Here is a 19998-nt window from a genome sequence, read left to right as displayed (position 1 = left end):
CAACATTGTATTATCCATACCCTTGGTTTTATCACTCTCAGTAAAAACTCCTGAATCACTTAACACACAAGCTAGGCTGTTGATACAACTCACATCTAGTGGTCACCCTCATCTCCCTGTCTCCCACCCAAACTACCTACCAGTCTTAATCTGGTAGTTATCATTTCCTTGTTTCTCCTTTTTGACAGAATTTTATCTATATGTATTCTTAAAATATTTTCAGTTGTTTAAAAATGCTACAGAAAGAGTATCATGACTTACAGGATTCTAAGCAGTAAAATCATCTCATGATATACTTAAAACAGCACAAAAGAGAGAAACATGGCTTTAGAGGGAAAATATTTAATCTATTTCATGAAAATAACGTACAAAGCTTTAGAAAAGCGGCATTAGGTTTCAGTGTACAGTATGAACAGATTCTTGTTTTCTATAATCACACGTATTATACACTTCTTTTGAGTTGGTAACGGAGGCCACCGTGTACTCATTCCAACCATCTTCTGTTAACACATGCACTTGAAAAAGTCACTGAAAATAGACTTGAAATAAAGGTAGAAACAGTGTTGTATAAAAATACTCTATCTACATGAAATGCTTAAAAATGCAGACCAAGTAAATTCTTTTAGAACTTGACCATGTCTAGAAATATCAATATATGACCCTGTAAATTGGATTTTCATTGCTTTCATTATTTTTGAAGAAAAAAATAGATAGAATCAAACCCTTGGAATGACAGAGATGAAGTTAGCACAGCAGACCAACTCTGTTCTCAAAAATAAAATCACAAGTTTATACACACAGAAAAAGGCAAGAGTCTGAGTTTTTAAAATTTGACAAATTTATGAAATGTTACAATTTGAGTGATTGTGTATATATGTACATGTGTGATGTATATGTATCACAAGCAAACTTCGATTTGTCCATAATCCACACATGAAGTAATGACAGCAATGAAAAATTTCTAAACTGGCTCTCGATGTACCCTAACAGTGAACATTTCAAACTTTTAAAAAATATTAACCTATGTATAACATAATTAGAAACATATACCTCCAAGTAGAGAGAAATTATTTCTAAAGTCATGTTGGGTACTGTTCTCCTCCTTTGGAAACTGACGTATTAGGAATTTTAGAAGAAAAATTTACCACAGCAAAACCAATCTACTGTATCTGTTATTCTGGAACCATATAGTTCCTCACTGAAACTTCTATAGAAACTACTATAATATTGTTTTCCAAAAGCGGGAAACCTAAGGTGTGGAGGGGAAGTGGTCGTGTGTTTTTACAGGTAAATTTGGATGATGAACATCAGAGGCACCCGGGGAAAACACATCCCAACTCCATAAAAACACACACTTGTTAGTGTTTGAACAGTGTAATGAACACAACAGGTAGCCATCCTGCACATGCTCACAGAATGAATATATTTCTGGTGGGATTAAGAATAATGACGACAACATCTAAAAATGGAAGATAGCTCCAAGGCTGAGCCCTTCTTAATTTTCAGAAAGGAACGTGTCTATTTTTACCCTTCATTACCATAATTTATCAACTGTTTTGCCCTATATACCTTAACACATACTTTTCACGAGCATAGCACACTAGACAAAGAATCAAAAATACTGTTTAAACTGGTTCTATGCAAATCTGAAGGCTGATTTTTTTTTCCCCTCAGTATTATGAGGTCTCATTTCATTTTATTTCAAATGTAAATATGTAACCAAGTATATTAAAAGCAAAAGGTAATAAATTCTGCTTGTCCATCTAACTCATAAAAAAAATCTGACACTCTTGCTTAATTCTGTATTACTGAAAAACACCAGGTCTGCAAGTTGCTGCTTAAAGAGGAAGGAATTCATACCGTGCCCTGACATGTTACAAAAATACTTTTGAGTATATGGCTGTTAGGCGCTCCACTGTGCTTGTTTAGTGCTTCTTAGTATATGGTTGTTGGTATAGGCCGGGAAGTAGATTTGGAAATACTTGCGATTCTTTCCTTTTGGTCGTGGGGCTTTCAACTGAACAAAATGTCCTTCGGTCCACTTGAGAGCGACATGCCAGTGAGGAAGAGGGACACACCAAACAAGGAATAACTACAGCCGGACAAACATTCCACAAGTATCTAGGGTTCTCATTTTCCAACTCCAACCTTTGAAAAAAAACTAAACCAAATCAGCACACTAAGAAATGGGGGGATGCAGTCAGAGAAGCTGACCACGCTGCCTCCTGTTCTGCTTTTCCCAGGCTGTGGTCAGACTGGCAGCCTCGGCCCGAAGCAGCCAGGCTGACCTGCAGTCTAATAATATGTGAAAGGGCCAAGGTCTGCTGGTCACAGAATACATACAGGAGATCAGTCCAGGCTCTAACTCTTAACGCCATGCTTTCTATTACCGTATTGCAAGGAAATGGGGGGAAAGAAAGCAAACTTTTAATTATTCAGGACAAAATCATGGCTTGTGGTTAGCATGAATTCATTTAAAAAAACCATGTGCCACAGGGGTCGGAAGAGGAGGAAACCTTGGTGATTAACAGTGAATTCTGAAGTATGACGCTATCATTACCTTTGCAAGTTGATGTACATTTCTTTAAGGGTTTCAGAAGTGGAATTTTATAACAATGTTAAATTATAATATTTAAATTAGCAAACGATTTAAATGAAAAACATCTGCATTCTTGTATTTGGATGATCATGAATCGTAATCAATGGTATGTAGCATTTTACTTCATACCTTTTAAGAGTACCTAAAGCTGGAACGATAGGTTGACGTGGTGAAAACTTTACTATAATAGAACTGCAAATATCTGAGTCTTGCCGGGTGGGGTGAGGCCTACATACTTCAGTGCTATTTATGAATCAAGTAGGCAGATGACTTTGTGTTAACAGACTGGCCAAATATTACATTCCTAGGGCTCACTTTGGTTATTAAAATGGTATTTTCTTAAATATGAATAAGCTTTTAAGGGTTTGAGAGAGTCCTGCGCTAAGAATTCTGTGAGAAGGTCTTGCAATTACCTTCTGAAGACCTATTAAAATAGCACCGTTGGAACTAGAACTGAAAAGCTATTTAATTCTTTAATACATCCATCTGCCAAGAAAAACTGGATGATATCTGAATTTAAGAAAGAATGGTACATAAAATCTTCTGGGAAAAACAATTATACAGACTGTTCCAAACCCTGAAGGATAACTATGTATAATGAAAAGTCCCCAAAGCTAGTAAAATTAAACAGATTTACATTTCAAAAACAATCACCACTAGGATTTTGGGGGTTCTTTGTGTTGATTAGTTACTATATATAACTATGAAGATTTATGCTTAAAAAAAAAAATTGAGAGGCAGGCATCACAGCATGGTAGTTGAGTAGACGCACCCAGGCTTGGCCAGTCCTAAATGTGTGATCTCCATTACACTGGTGTAACTGCTTACAACTTCTTTATGTCTCAGTTTCTTCATCAGGGAAATAAAGAAAAATAGTACCTCCCTCATAAGGTGGTTGTGAGGATTAAATTAGTTAATACGCAGAAAGCACTTAGAAAAGTGTCAGGCACATAGTAAGCAATGAATAAATTTAGCTATTATTACTTTAAGTACTGCCAAAGGCTTAAGAAAGCATTCACAAAAGTAAGTACTCTTAATCCCACTCTGTTTTCACTCTACATCTAGGAGTACAGCTAGGAATCAGGAGATCTGTGTTCAAATAAAAGATCCATCCCTCACTAGTCACCCTTAGTCATTCAACAAAACTGGCTGAGCAACTGCCTGCACCAGGCACCACTCCAGCATCAGCCATTATTCGGGGAGCGCTGATCCTGAGACACGCTGCCAACATTCTAAAGCAGCTTCCTCATCTGTAAAATGGACATAAGATCTACCTGTCTGATTCATAAGGTTATTCTGAAGCTCAAATGAGGCAAAATGCATGAAGGCACTTGGAAGATTTGGGAAAGCACCATCAGAGTACGTTCCAGGAATGTGGTTTAGGGTATGTCTGGACCCCCTAAGGAAGTTTATTACTCATAGTTCCAGGTCTTAAAAAAACTTTAAAAAACAAAACTGTAGGTATGTTTCTTTATAACAATGTTTATAAAATAGTAATATGTTTATTATAAAACTTTCTCTTCTTGAATTCCAACTCTATGGACAGTATTAAATACCAAACAGTTGATAGAGAAATAGTTTCCTTTAGAAACTGTGGTTGCAAAGAAAATGTGAAGCCATGTGTTTATAGACATAAGTTATTATCATTATTGTTAACTAAGCCAATAACCAGCAGTTTCATTATTTACTAACTGCTACACAAACACTATTTCACTGAGTCCTTACAGCAACTCAATAAGGCAGGTATAGCAACCCCAGTTTACAGGGCGGAATCCAAGTGACTGCAAAGTCTGTGCTCATAAATGCTACGCTACATCACACAATAAAAACTCCAGCAGAAAAAGTCATAATCATTTCTGTCTCCACCAAATCACATACTTAAGAGAAGTGGTAGATCTGAGAGCTCTAAACTGTGTTCTGATCTTTGGTAATAAAAGTGACTTTAGAAAAGCTATTATAGAACAAGTCCTTACTGTTCAGTTCATTTTAAATCTTTAAAGCACATTCCCAGTTGGGTTTTTTTTTTTTTTTTTTTTTTAAATAACCCATTGCTCAATGAAAAAAAAATTAAGGAAAAGTAGAAAACAGAAATATTCACAAGTCCAGCATTCATAGTCCATCACTGACATAGTCCCTCTGCATATATATTTTTATGCAACTTGTGAGCTTTAAAATTTAGTTTTTGATGATTGTTCTTAAACATGATGCCGAATATAATGGCTAGACTTTTTAATTGGCAGATATAAACTAATGCTAAATGTTGGGCAAGCAGAAAATTATATTACAGAGGTATGTATTATTAATGTCATTGCAAATTTTCCAACTATGGAAAAACAAGCAGAGAATAACTTATTTCAGTGGTACTAGCTCCAAAGCATATTGGCCATGTGAGAAATTGAGTTGATCTTATGTATCTGCATAAGTATATATACACATACATATATACATACACTCACCTACATATACTAAGCTTTTTTTGGCTGTTTTAAGATTTATAGCTTTCTGCAGGCCTGATAACACTATAGCTAAATATATTATTAGAACAGTTAAGGAGAAAATTGTTTAGTCATTGAAGTGTAACCAAAGTTACACTTATGGGTGATTAAACTGTAAAGCTTCCCCTTGTGAAAAGGTTAAATATTTGCTACAGACAGCATTTTCAAGATAAGCAAAATTCTTTTCAGAGATATCAATCCTGAGTACAAATTCAGAAAAGAAAATTCTACCATTTGTGAAATGATATCATAACGAGTGGCAGAAAAAATGGTGACAAAGCAGCAGAATAATTTAGGGCAAAGATCCCAGGTATTATGTCTAAGTGTATGTAATGCCACATTACTGGCACTTTGATTACAGTGACTAACACTAAAATCTTTTTTTTAAACTATCACTGAACATAACTTTTGCTTTTCCTCATGCATAAATTAAAAAATATGCAGAAATCCTTATAGAAAACAGAAGTCAGGAATCATTAAGTTTTTAAAAATAAACTTTCTTGTGCTTCCTCTTATGTAAGGGATTTATGTTAGTCATAAATTCTCGGAACCTATTTATATTGCTTAATATGATTTACAAAAAATCACACCAATACATATAAATAATATTTTGAATGTAAAAAACAATGCAGACTAGTGGCTGGCTAAGAATAAGAATGTTCAGTAAAACTGTACTTTGAAAGTCAAGAAGAGCATAAGCTTAATACTAACAGCAAACTCTGTCTAGACAAAGTGAACATTAATATATTCTAAGAAATATTTTTGGATTTTAGTGTACATGAAAATACATAGTGTGTATATTTGTGTATAATACTGAAAAAATAGTTATCAGGCATTCCTGAATTAGCAACTTAAAACTGTATATACTTCTTTCAGAGAGTGAAATTATTGTCCTTAAATAGGAAAAAAAATTAAGTCAAACTATCCTGTCCAACTGGAAATGAGAACTATAATAATAAAATGAGATTAAAAAATTACTATGGCCTATTCTCCATACAAGAGAAAATTAATGTTATATATCCTTTTATTACAGAACATATTTTTTTATGGAGAGAATAGGTTTATGCGGTACTTATATATAATTTTAAACAGAATTCCTTTTAACTTTACATTTATAATACTTCTCTTTAAAAATATCTTTAGCAGGCTACAAATTAAATGAAAGTCATGATCTACGCATTTCCTTACTTCAGATTTAGGTAACTTGAATAAAAGAAGTGAATAGTATGTTCAAAACTATAGTTCAAAAAAATATAAAGATATGGGCAGATGATCATGCTTAAAAAATTACACTTCAAATTGAGCACTGGTTTTGAAGGGAGAAGGCATATTATGCTATATTGTCTATAAATAGTTACTCAATAAATATGATTCACCTGTTTTTAAAAATCTTGTAAGCTGATTACACCACAAACATGTTGAATCAGTTTTAGTAAAAACAAGCAGAGGCTTTTAAAATAGTTATAAAGAGAAATTATGATTAAAAAAACCTTTCAGTATCTTCTGGTGACTATTTCTTTTAAGGTTAAAAAAACCCCCACCAAAAACAGTGTCATCAAATCACTGTATGTTTCAGCCTTAATATTTTAAAGTAATATATTATGATATACTATACATATTAATAGCATGAAAGTGCTTCACATTGAAACTTTCACTTTGAAGGCTTGACAGTAATTTTTAAAAACATCACAATAAATGATGGTAATTTAAATTCTGAATATGGGAACCAAAAAACCCCCAAAACCCAACAAATCTGCATTTAACGCTTCAACTGAAATGTAAACTTCTAAGATAACATACATACCCATTTGCATCAGATTCAGTGTCACAGTTCTTTAAGTGGTATCACAGACAGTAATGTGTCCCAAAGTCCCTTTCTCCTTGAAAGTCATAACATTTCTGTGGATTCATCCATTATTTGGTAAGACTGTTCATTCAGAAAAAAGTTAAAGGAGTGAGCCTGTATGTCCTTAGAGACTCTAACTTTTAGAAATATAGAAATATATTTTCTGTATATAGAAACATACAGAATATTTAACATACCATTAATAATGGTATGTTAAAATAGCAAATAATTTAAAATAGACTGAATAAATATATCTCAAATGAGAAAAATCGCAGACGAGAACAAAGAACATTTTTACCACCTTGATACTCTTTAAGCTGCTACTGTGATGAAAAGACGTTTTTTGGGGCCTAAAACAGACCTTACACCTTGAATGGCAGGTGTCCTTATAATATGTGGACTGGATCTTAACTCCTGTTTAAAGTTATTGTGAAATTTACACATTCAGATGTGCTGCTTGATAAACGTAAAAAAGTTAGTTAAAAATATTTGGTATCGGGGCTTCCCTGGTGGCGCAGTGGTTGAGAGTCCGCCTGCCGATGCAGGGGACACGGGTTTGTGCCCCAGTCTGGGAAGATCCCACATGCTGCAGAGCGGCTGGGCCCGCGAGCCATGGCCGCTGAGCCTGCGCGTCCGGAGCCTGTGCTCTGCAACGGGAGAGGCCGCAACAGTGAGAGGCCCGCGTACCTCAAAAAAAAAAAAAAAAAAAAAAATGTTATCATTATTGTTATCAGTATTCACTGCAAATTATCTCATAATATTCTGTCCTATAATGTGGACTTAAGTCTTGTGCCAAATAGCAGCACAGATTACAGGATCATGGTTCAAATCACGGTCAATGACTTAGCTGGTACACAGTGAGAATGAAGGAATTTGTCTATAATAAATAAATAAGGAGCATAGGTTTATTTTAGTATCAGTTGCTAGAACTCAACAATGGGTTTCTGGGTACCCAGAGGCAGAAATAAAGTTTCTTTTTATAAATTACACAGTGATGGTGGGGATGGAGAACAGGAGGCACTGGGACGCTAGCCAGCTTGCTAAAATATATACTTGAGTTCTACTGGAGGTATGTAGTCTTGTTGTGTATCGGTTATTTGTAAAGGCTGACTGAACAAAATTCCCTTCATCATACAGGCACTGCTGTCTGCACTACAGTAATAAAGAAATACGCTGATAGATAGAACGGCTTCAAGTGATAAACAATCCCCAGGAATCTGCAGGGAGATTGTTGGTTGACTGGAAATGCTCTCTATCTCTCCAGATGGTATCTGTCCTTGAAGAAGCCATTCATTGCCTAGAAAATAAAAAGGTAAATTATTAAGACTGTATAAGAAGTCAAGTAGGAAATTGGACAAACCTTATGAACACCAGATTCATTCAATCAACGAATATTTACTGAAAGCCTCTAAGTGCCAGGCATTGTGCTCTGTGTGAAGGATACAAAATAAGATATAAGAAGTTCCTAGTCTAATCATCTTGATATCAAGTTAAAATTCTTCCTTTCAACACTGTAAAATAAATTATAGTTATTTCTACTGAAATCAAGATGAATACTGCCAATATGGTTATAGATTTAAAATGTGATTATAGAATTTAAAATGAAAACTATTAATAAGTTCTAGAAATAAACATAGGACACTTCAGAAAATAGATCATTTTTACCAGATAAGTGTCTAGAAATATAATACGCAAACTACAAAATAATCTAGGGAATACAAATGTATGTACAACTGCAGTGACTTTCAAGTTAAGATGATGAATTATTGACTATCTAAAGGTGGTAGTAAAAAAAAAAGCCACTGATTTTTTTAGAAACAAGTAACACTGAATACATTATTCCAATGGACTCAATGTAAAAAACGGATTTTGTCTACCTCATTTTAACACATAAAACTCCTCTGAGACTTAAATACATAGATTATCTATGCAACAAAAGTCTAAAAAACCACTAAAAATCATTAAGTCTTCTAGTATTAAAGTTTTTTAAATGTTTTTATTCACCCAGTGCCTTCTCTCAGAAGGAACATATGCATCATATTGAGGAAGTGCATACTTAGGCTGATATCCAGCATTAGCTATTAAGAGCCATCATTTGGGAAATGCAGGACCTGCTTTCCTGCCATCTTGAATAGAATACATTGAACGTAATCTAACGACTTAACAACGACTTGGGGCCATCTGTACAAAAACTGGACCATCTACTGAGTAGTGATGAAATTCTGTGTCTACTTTTTAGCTTTTCTCTCTTTTGACCTCAGGATGAGTCAACAGACTAGAGCACCTGCCTCTACTGGTCCTCTTCATCTCTCCTTTAGTTTATTGCATCTGAGATAAATATATCAAATAAGAGTAAGGAGAATGTGAAAGGTTGAGAATCTAAAGAGTTAAGTGCAGAGCTTTTAAACAATTCTTTTAAAATTATCTGGCCGTTTTTGCTTACTTCTGGACTGAGGAATATGTTTTATTTTAATGTTTGATTTTGTTAGAGAGCAGGTTAGTGGGGGAATTTCTTATACGTTAAATGAAAACAGGAAAATAGTAAATTACGCTATCTTAATGTCCAATTCTAGAAATAAAACAGTGTTTCTCTAGATAATTTTTAGACACATCACATGTATCTAAAATAGACAGCTAAAAATAGCTAAGAATTTTCTCTTTAGATCACTTCACTTTCCTTTAATACTATCCCTGTTTTGTACTCCAATAACTTGATACTAATTAACTTGTGTATTTGACAGAGTTAAAATAAACATGTTAATTTACCAGTATCCTATTAAAAAATACTGTTAATTTCATTTCTCTGTGTGCAGTTAAAGAGCAGTCATCTCCCAATGATGAACTGCTTTCAGACTAATGGACCCAGGCAGAACAGTTAAACTGGCAGTTGAGGACTTGCTCTGAGCCTACCGAGGACTGCGGAATGAACGGCCAGGGTTTGTGTTCTCTTCTGCCCAAACATCCTCTAGTACTGCACGGCTCAGCCCTCTCCTTTGTGGGGAGTAGAGGGGGGTGATTTCCCCACAGGCTCAGTCAGTCACTCCAGAGCCAGCAAACTCTCACTCAGCAGTTCCTTCTGGCTAGCCTACCGAGGTCTCTCTGTTCTCTTGGTGTGGATACCAAGCGGGCAGTTGCAGGACGGTGGCTGCTGCTCTGAGAAGGTACCGAGGTAAGAAGGCATAAAGCCTGGATCTGGGTCATGTACAAAAGAAAAGTGTGTGAGAGGGCATGAGACAGGAGGAGTTGGGCAGCAAATTCAAAACTGAGGGAGAACCTGTGAAAGAGCGTGGGAGACTAGGACAGAGCAAGATCACTAGAGACAAGAAGTCAGAATTTAGCTCTGGACTAGTACTGTTTCACTTTGAAATTGTTGTCTACTCTGTGAGAGAGGTTGGAAAGCACTGCTAGAAGACAAGCAGTATACTGATTACTTATAAATTCATGAAATAAGTTCACACTGTGATTCCAACACACACCCAAATCTTTACATAATTTACAGTAACTGAATACTTTCGAGAATAGACTCAAACAGGAAATGTTCTGAGATTAAAAGATCACAAATCAGTGACTGAGGACAAAGGCTCTGCCTGGACTCTAATCATAGTAATTCATCTGTATTTAATTACACATCCTCCTCCAACAATGTTTTTTCTTCTACTTGAATGGCATACTTTTAAGCAATGGCTTTGGCATGCAATTTCTTGTAGCAAGAAAGTTAATGGGGCTCAAATTCTACCTTTGGAATCCCTAGAGAAGAAAACACAGCTTCAGGCTTAATAACCAGTAAGTCAAGTCCTAATGATACTACTGAAATAAAATGAACAGCAATTGAAAGCTCTAAAGCGTTTGACAGACGCTATCTGGAAAAGTGAAAGATAATAATAAAACAACCAAAGTACCGAATTAGAAAGAGTTTGTGTCAAGTTAATTCAGTTAAAAGCAAGAATATATTAAAAAAAAATCAAAGTCAAGGGAAAAATCAATTTAATTCTTTAGAAGAGAATCTGTGAGATTTAGTGGTATAGTGGCAATCATAATTAATACCGGATCAGGACCCCAGAGACCTGCTGATTAAACTGCTTAGCCAATACCTACACTTCTGCCTCCTTGTCCCTCACCTTGACTGGAGACAAACAGCCTCCACGCGGACTAGCCTAACTTTCAATTCATGACAGCCAGCCTCAAACACGGCCTCCCGGCCGTTCAGCAATCACACTGTATTTCCCTCATGTGGTCACCCTCCCACCCTCCTGACCCTCTTCTTTTTCAAACCTCCAAAACCTCCCCCACCATCTCTCACTCCCACTCTCATCTGATGGCCGTGCTTCCCCATAATTAAGAAAACAGAGCATGCAGAAGAGCGCTTCCACAAGCATCCACGCCACAGTTACCCATCTAGATCTCCGGGTCGCACACTGGGCCCTCCCTCCTTACCGTGGAAATGAGGTCCACATTCCTGGCAAAGGCCAGCCTGCCACCTCTCCTATCCTCCTAAAGGATACCCCGCAACACGTACCATCAGTCCTTTCCTCTACTGATCTTTGCCATCAATATAACAAACACACTGCTCTCTCAACTCCGTTTTCCCCTGCGGGCAACTGCTCTCTTTTTCCTTATCTTTTTAGCTAAGCTCCTCAAAGAGCTATCTATATTTGCTTTCTCCAGTTCCTCTCCTTCAATTCTTTTTTAACCTGCTCTAATCAGGCACCTCCTCCATCACTCTGAAACGGCCCTGGTCAAGGACATCAATTAACTATAACATTGAATCAACGATCAATTCTTAGTCCTTATTTCACCTGATCTATCAATCGCATTCATCACAGCTGATCACTCTCTCCTTAAAACACCTGCTCCAGGAAACTACCCTCTCTCTTGGTTTTGCTTCTACTTGCTTATTCACTCTTCAGTCTTCTGTGTGGTCCCTACCTCCCTCGTTGATCTCTTTATGCTGCAGTGCTCTAGAACAGGGTCACCAAAGTATAGTCTGTGGACTGGTGCTGGTCCACAAACCATGGTGAGTTAAGTACAGAAACCAAGAGTGAGGTTTGGAAACTTTTGTAACACCCAAATGCGTAACTGGTGGCTTTGAATTTTATGTCTTTAAAAAACTAATTTCGTTTTTAGGGCTAATAACCCTAGAGCTAGTTTGAGATGGAGTAGCACAATGGAAAAGACACTACACTTAGAACCAGCAGAGCTGGGTTCAAATTCCATCTTTTGACCTAATTCAATATATTCCCTTCAGCAAATCACTTTATCTCTTTGAGCCCGTAGTCTCCTCATTTATAAAATAAGAGTCTTAAAATAGATGGTGTCCTTTGGTGCCTTTCAGCCCTAATATTCAAGGGCCTAACATTCTAAGACCACATGAGTCTGTCTCATGTAATGAATCTGCTTAATAGCAAATGGCAGCAATTATGATTAACTTCAGGTGAGTTACACTGTTATTTAATAAAAGAAAGAATCTCAAAGGCTACAGAAAACTGCTAAAGTGGGGTTCGATCTGTATCTTTCTGTTTTATAAGACCTTCCTCAAATCCTGCCCAACTGTAAACATATCACAAATGAGAAAAATCACTAGATCAAATCTCAAGAATTTATGAAATATTTGCATTTGCAAGATTATTGTCATACCTTCAGCTGATAGAAACCAGCAACTGGGTGCTCCTTCAGTTAGCTCTGTTCCTGATGGGAGGTCTAATCTTAGCTTGAACTGAAGAGTTTGCCCTGGAGATGCAGCCACTGGGGAAAGTCTAATGCCTGGAGCAGATTTAGGTAGTCTGGGTAAGGTCTTCTGTTTTTCTACTAGGAATGGGCCGTCCACCATAGCACTTTCAGATCTGAAGACTGGGAGCTAGAAAACAAGAAAATCTGTTTTTTAAAGCACAAGTACTTTATAGTATTATAGACTGACAGAGCTTATTTTCAGACTTCAGTACAAACATGAGATTCGGTGTTAAGGAAACTTAATTGCCATTCTCTTCTGAATCAGAATGTGTTTACTTAAATTTCCTCATGATTATTTTGTAGGTTCAGAAAAATATTTCATCCTGGCCAAAAAACTGCCAACATTTATGAATGAAACTGAATTAAATTAACTGTCCAATATGTTTATAGATAGCAGGAAATTAAAATAAAACTTTATCAATTTAAATGTAGTGGATATAATATACGCCCTCTTATAATTTTCATTGCCAACTATAAGATGTCATTATATCAGAGATCTATGTCAAGAGAAATGACACTTACGATGGGAATCTGTGTTTTTATTTTAAAACACATCTTGGAAATTCCTAGAATTTTAGAAAAAGAACTCTTGCATTTTTCCAGGCAAATGTGATATATAAAGGGGTAACTTGTATTAGAGACCATGTCCATATCTTTAAAATTAGAACTTACTTAAGTTTCTTCCAATCTTATTTTTAAGTCTTGAGAAATGTGGCTCCTAGAGCTTCCTTTAAAGATTATTTGGTAATGGATTCACCATAGGAAACAAAGATTACCCATTAGTCAGAGGATCATTAAAAAAAAAAAACACCCAAGATTAAACAACCCAACCCACATAGTTTGTATGTGTAGTGTGTCAGTATGTCCATACATTTAAAAACACATGAGTCCTTTTTTTTTTCCTTTTCTGAAAGTTCATCAAATTCTCTCCAACTTCTAGAATCTTCCTCAAACACTCTTGGCACAAATGGAATTTTTATTTTAAAAATAACAGGATATCCTTGGAATAGGCACCCACTCACTACTCTACCCACATGTTTCACTTTCACCACTAGAGATGGCCTAACGAAAAGTGCCTCTGCTGTTGCTGAGGATCTTAGAATCTTTCTTAAAATGATGCCCTTTAACTTAAAGATTACTTACCACACAAAGCAAGAGAGAGGCATGGACATATATACACTACCAAACGTAAGGTAGATAGCTAGTGGGAAGCAGCCGCATAGCACAGGGAGATCAGCTCGGTGCTTTGTGACCGCCTGGAGGGGTGGGATAGGGAGGGTGGGAGGGAGGGAGACGCAAGAGGGAAGGGATATGGGAACAGGTGTATATGTATAACTGATTCACTTTGTTATAAAGCAGAAACTAACACACCATTGTGAAGCAATTATACTCCAATAAAGTTGTAAAAAAAAAAAGTTATTCATATAAAAGGCTTTAATAGTTAAAAAAAAGATTACTTACCACAGAAACTGTTTTTGTTTCTAAATCCATCACTTTAATTTGATGGTTATTGGTGTCTGCCACATATAATAACTGACCATTCTCTCCAATACACAAGCCTCCTGGTTCATTAAAAGCTGAGTCGGTAAAATTGGATCCGATAACATTACTTGCATCTCCAGTTCCCGCTAATGTTGTACAGTTTTTTGTTTTTGGATCCACAACTTTAATCTAAGAAGATAGAACAAAAATTTATATATCTGAAGCTCAACTGCACATTTGTAGTATGGAAAAGTATCATATTAAGCAAGCCAGAGAATTCCTGATTGACATTAGTATTCTTAATAAATCTCAGAAAAAGAACAGACATTTCCATATTTTCTTGAAAAGCCAAACATTCAAATTACAGTCTAAGAGGAGATATTTCATTCTGAGGGCTAAACACTATAAAATCCCCAGTTACATCCTGTCTTCTAGAAGCAATCTTTGATGAAATTATTTATGGAATTAAAAAAATTTTTTTAATGTTCTTTTCCCACAATGGGACAAAGTTGAACTGACATTCTTCTCATGAATATCTAACATTGGCTAAGGATTTGCCTACTTACGTTAAACTTAATGATTCCTCACTGTGTTTCAATTACATTAAATTCACAGTCTATCATCACAAAAATACTAACATTTGGGTTCCACTGACTTTATAAAAAGGAAAAATGCACAGTAAAAATGCAGTAGAGACAAAAAAAATGAAAATGCTGATGAAAACGGAATTATTTGCTAACAGGCGTGGCAACTATGCAAAGGCTCAAAAATGTTCATTTGTTAGTTGACATGTTAATTTCCCTGCTACCTGCCTTCTCCTCATTTACTCAACATGTTACTAAGCAGCTTTAACGGCTTGCAAATCACAATTTTTGGCTACAGTCATTGGGAATTTGTTCAGTCCTTTCCCCCCAGCTCAGAGTACCATCATATCCTCTCTGCAAGAAAGGACCAAGAAAAGAACAGAAAGGCTTATGTACTGTTGTCCAAAACTGTCATTCCTCGCTATATTTTAGTGGCAATTGTAGGAGGCTCACAGATCTTTCAGCATTTTAAATACCACAAGTGAAAAGCAGGGTATTATATAATTCTTTCAAGACTCACCTTGTGATTGTAAGAGTCTGCCACGTAAAGTAAATTCCTTTTCTTGTCCCAAGTTACTCCAAGTGGGTGTTGAAGCTTTGCATTGATTCCTACTCCATCAACATCACCAAAAGCAAATAAATTCTTTTATTTTTTTTAAAAAAAGAAAGAAACAGCATGTATTAAAATTTTTTACAGTGCTTTGTTAGGGTATAAAGTGAAAATTAAGATAGCTGTATATGCTACTTAAAGGGGAAAAAGTCTGATTTCATATAAATAGGGTTGGGCATTTGACTGAAATCAGAAAAAAATGATAGAATTCTGAACTTGAATTAATTTGTGGTGCTTAGAAATTTTATTCACAAAAATCACATATTTGATCAGGAACAGGTCAAGTCTACTGATCTGGTGCTCTTTCCACCCTACTGCCACATATCTAATCTACATTTTCCCCTTGCTTGGTAATCAATATTTTATCCTTCCTTTTTCCCTGAAACCTTGACATTTATATATAATCAGGTCGAGTCATTTTATTTTCTTAGGTGGTTTTGTTACTTGTATTTCTTCATACTCACATTTCCTTTGGTTTGACTTCCATTTTAACATGGATAAGCCAAGAACTTTCTCCTTCCTAAATTTTATTAACTCTTCACAGTTCAGAAAACCACAAGCTTGTTAAGCAGGCACACCACACGAGAGTGCTTTTCATTACCATGGGATCTCTCTCTCCTCCCACAAGGTGCTTCACGGCTCCATCTTTCAGCGAGACGGTTCTCACTGTACTGCTCTCACTATCTGCTACAAACAGGCAGCTCCAGGGATCCTCTGAGGCCAGAGAAAGACCTGAAGGTTGGGCAAAACCTGCTTTGTGAGGATATGAGTTATTTCGATTCTCTTCATTTCCACTTCCAGCAAACCGAAGGCAGGTTCCTTTTTTTAACTCACTAAAAAAGACAAATTCATAGGTGAAGTCAACATTGTTATACTGTGTCCAATTTCATCAAACAAATGAATGTAAATGATGAAATCAATGGTGACAGCATTATATACAAAAAAAAAAATCCAGTGATCTTGGCCTAAATTGTGCAAATCACCTTTCACTGTCGTTTCTAATCATTAACTTACTTATTCACTGTGTAAGGACCTTTCTACCTTTTTTTATTTTTGACATACACAAAAGTGAAACTATTCTCAATGGCAAGACAGGAAATCACTGACAAAGTTAGAAATATAAGAATAAAGATCATATCATTGATGGGATAGTTTTTTTTTTCCTCCAAGTGATCAGAGATAGGCACAGCTAGATCCCACCTTTACTTCCTGACCTCTTCTTAGCTTCATGCAACATTAGGTTCTGAAAGGGAATTAAAAAGATCTAGGTAACCTTTTCTAGCTCTTGATAGTTTAAAGCTTAAATTTTCATTAAAAATGTTTTATTTTCTTGTATATAAGTAGAGACTAGGAAAAAGAATTAAAAGAATAATTTGTGAAAGATAGTCAGGTACTCATTTTAAGAAAATAATATAAGATGATTACACTGCTTTAACTAATCGATTGTACAAATCCATTTCTTATATACACTAGGGAAATTTCTATTTAAAGGACTATCGTAATGATTCCTTCTGTAATGCAGAGAAAGTTTTATACCTTGGTTTCTAAGTTTATGTCAGAGGAACTGTAAGGAAGACATGGTAATGTCCTGGGTTGAGGGAAGGGAAGAAGCTGACTTCAGATACAAAATAATGAGAGACTATACGTATATCATTTCCTAATAGGGCACAACATGCAAAAGTCTAAAATGACCATCATATCATTTACTAGTTGATATGATCCCAATGCTAACTTAGGTAGGGAGCTGGGAGTGGAGGCAAAGGGATACAAAATGTATAAATACAGCCATTTATTCAAGGAACTCGTAAAAATAACCTACTCAGAGAAATACATGTAATAACGAATATGCCAAACAAATAAAGGAGTTACAACAATTTTAAAAAGGAGTTCCCTTAATTAAAGGTAGAAAGAGTGGGGAGAAACAGTAACTTCTAAAAGCTCAGGAGTTATTACCACTTGAAGATCAGTAACAAATAAAGATAAAGCGTCCTTAAAATTATAATACAGGTCAATGTGATCCAAATGGACACTTCACTATTGCAAACAAGTGACTCTACTTATGTGGAAATTTAGTCCACTCTTGACCATCTAGGTCCAAAACAGCCATCGCTTACAACAGCATATTCTGGTCATCTCTGCTACTACTTTTTTCCTCATCTTTTATGTTATCGGTCCTGTCACTGGGCTACTATCATCTCTGGCCTGGATAACAGCAATCGCCCCCTCACTGTATATCTCTGTCTCCAGTACTGTCACACTCCAAATGCTGCCAGTGTTCTTTCAAAAACACAAGTCTTATGTCACTTCCCAGCTTAAAACTTTCGATAAAGGTATGCAGAATAACTTTCAAATCTCTAAAAAAGACTCACAAGGCACTTCATGATCTGGCTGCTACTGACATCACTAGGGTCATTTCTTGCCTGGAAAACCTCTACTCTTCCGAACTCCTTTCTACTCTCTATCAGGTTTTAGTTTAGTACCATCTTCCAGGAAGCCTTCCTTGATACCTCAGATCTTATTTATATCAGGTGTTCCTCTTATTTATATAAGGGACAACTTCAATTTAAAGGACTACTGCAGTGATTCCTTTTGCACACAGCACCTGTACTTCCCAACTATTTTTTGTTTGTTGGCTGATCTGATTCTTCCTCTGAAAACCCACTGAGGACAGTAACCACATCTTTTCATTTTATTCTTAATATAGTGAACATATCATTTCATCCCTACTGCCAAGCATAGTGCCTAGTTTGCTTAATAAATATTTGTTAGATGAATGATTAAATGTTGCAAAACCTCGTACAAAGCAACACACACATATACACTCTTTAGACTATCTGATATTTTGGATTATCTATATAACTGCCCCTTTCTACTGATAAAGGTAACTAAGGTGACTGGCACTTACTTTCTAGGGTGGTTTGACAGTCTTTATGGTCTGTGACTTTCATTCATTTATTTCTTCTGCAGACCCTTACTGAGCTCCTATCATGTGTCAGATACTGTGCTAGGTACAGGGGACACAAAAGTGAATGAGAAAGGGTCCTTTCCTTTAAGAGGCAGTCTACTCGGAGAAAACAGTTATGTAAACAAATAACTGCAACCAAAAACAGAAGGTGAGAGAGAGAGGGGTGAGAGGGAGAGAGAGGGGAAGAAGGGAGAGGTGGGAGGGGAGGGCAGGGAAGGGGAAGGGAGGGAAAGAGAAAGGCTGGGGTGTTAGGGAGAATAGGAAAGGCTCTATAGAAAAAACACAAGAAAATTTGTAGAGACACTACTTTACTTTTCCAGCTTTATATCCCTAACAGTGGCAGCAATGCTACCAACATTTACTGTACATGCCAGGCACTAGGCTGAGATCTTCACACATATTAATTCTCAAAACAAGCCTATGAGGTAGACATAAATAAGGAAACTGAGGCTTAGAAAGTTAAAGTGACTCTCCTAAGCTCATGTAGATAATAAGTGGCAAAGCCAGGACTCAATCTCAGGCCTGACTACAAAACCTGAGCTATTAACTACTCTGCTATGCAGTCTTCAAATATTTGAATTAATGATCAGGGATATTAGAAATATGCATTAAAATAAAAGATGTTCCCAGTTCTCCTTGTAGATGCTCGGTGGGACCGCTCTTCCCAAGCTCCCCAAAGTTGGGTGTGGTCACGAGCCTTAATTGGGCTGATGAAATGTGAGTAGAAGTGATGTGTGTCACTTCTGAGGAGTTTTCAGAGCCAGTGAGCAACTCACCACCTCTCTCTCTGCCAGGACAGCTGGCAGAGCTCCAGACGGTGGCTGCTGCATCAGCCTGAGGGGCAGAGTAGTGCTCCCCCAGCAAACAAACCTCGTCCTAAGCCACTGGGGACCTGGGCTGCTGGTTACGGTAGCACAGCCCAGCACATCCTGACTAGTACAGTGAGAGCTATGAGGATGGAGACTTCGGGAAAAGGAATTCTGTGAATGCCATGTTTACCCAAAGAGAGATGTTACCAATGTTACCACTTACTTTTTCTTGGGTAATCTGCCACAGTCCAACAGGAATGCCCATATCTGATGAGTCCCTGCCATGGCTATCCACAGAATGTCATCTCTTTGGACCTCTGAACCTTTATGAAAATAAACAGTAATTACTATATATATATATATCTGGTTAATACAAACATTCCCAATCTTTCAGAAATTTAAATTAAGGGAAGACAGTAGTATGTTTATAAATCATCTGATGGAAGAAAGTAAAAATATTTGCAATGTTTTAAGTCATTTTGGAAATTTTCCCATTTTCCTCGTGAGAAGTTTACTTCTTTAGACTTATAAATTTACATTCACAGAAATCCGAAGTATTCTTAATAGCAAAATGTCCCCCTGCATCTCTGGGCACAATGTTTTTAAACATCTGATTTCTTATTTTATGTGACAGAAGAAATGGGTTGACACACACTCTCCAAAGAAACTCTGGCACTCAAGTACCTAAATTACATGCTTTAGGAATATAGGAATAGTTCTTTGAACAATTTCTCATGAAAGGACTGTATCTTTTAATAGTTTAAGAAATGTATATTTCCACCCCAGTATTAGCTTTTAGACTTAGACTCACATCACTGCTGCTCTTTAAAAATCTACTGTTTAATTGTTGTGAACCTTTTTCAAAAAGATATGGTTGACAT

At 36.3% G+C, this 19998-nt stretch overlaps 1 protein-coding gene across 1 annotated transcript in view; it reads right to left on the bottom strand.

Moving 5' to 3' along the window:
- Positions 1 to 326: 326 nt before the first annotated feature.
- The window catches only part of NHLRC2 (NHL repeat containing 2), a 66068-nt gene continuing 46396 nt past the window's right edge, over positions 327 to 19998 (bottom strand). Inside the window, exons 6-11 of the mRNA XM_082631902.1 lie at positions 19341 to 19440; positions 15945 to 16176; positions 15254 to 15376; positions 14129 to 14338; positions 12575 to 12794; positions 327 to 8237 (exon numbers count right to left, since the gene is read on the bottom strand). Of these exons, the coding sequence (XP_082488028.1) occupies positions 7981 to 8237; positions 12575 to 12794; positions 14129 to 14338; positions 15254 to 15376; positions 15945 to 16176; positions 19341 to 19440 (1142 nt within the window). The 3' untranslated portion in view covers positions 327 to 7980. The remainder of the gene's footprint in view (positions 8238 to 12574; positions 12795 to 14128; positions 14339 to 15253; positions 15377 to 15944; positions 16177 to 19340; positions 19441 to 19998) is intronic.

Source organism: Mesoplodon mirus, assembly GCF_964341445.2.
Source record: "Mesoplodon mirus genome assembly, chromosome: 2".
Classification (NCBI taxonomy): domain Eukaryota; kingdom Metazoa; phylum Chordata; class Mammalia; order Artiodactyla; family Ziphiidae; genus Mesoplodon; species Mesoplodon mirus.
Note: the sequence above shows the minus strand (reverse complement) of the source record. Positions and strands in the feature narration are given on the sequence as shown.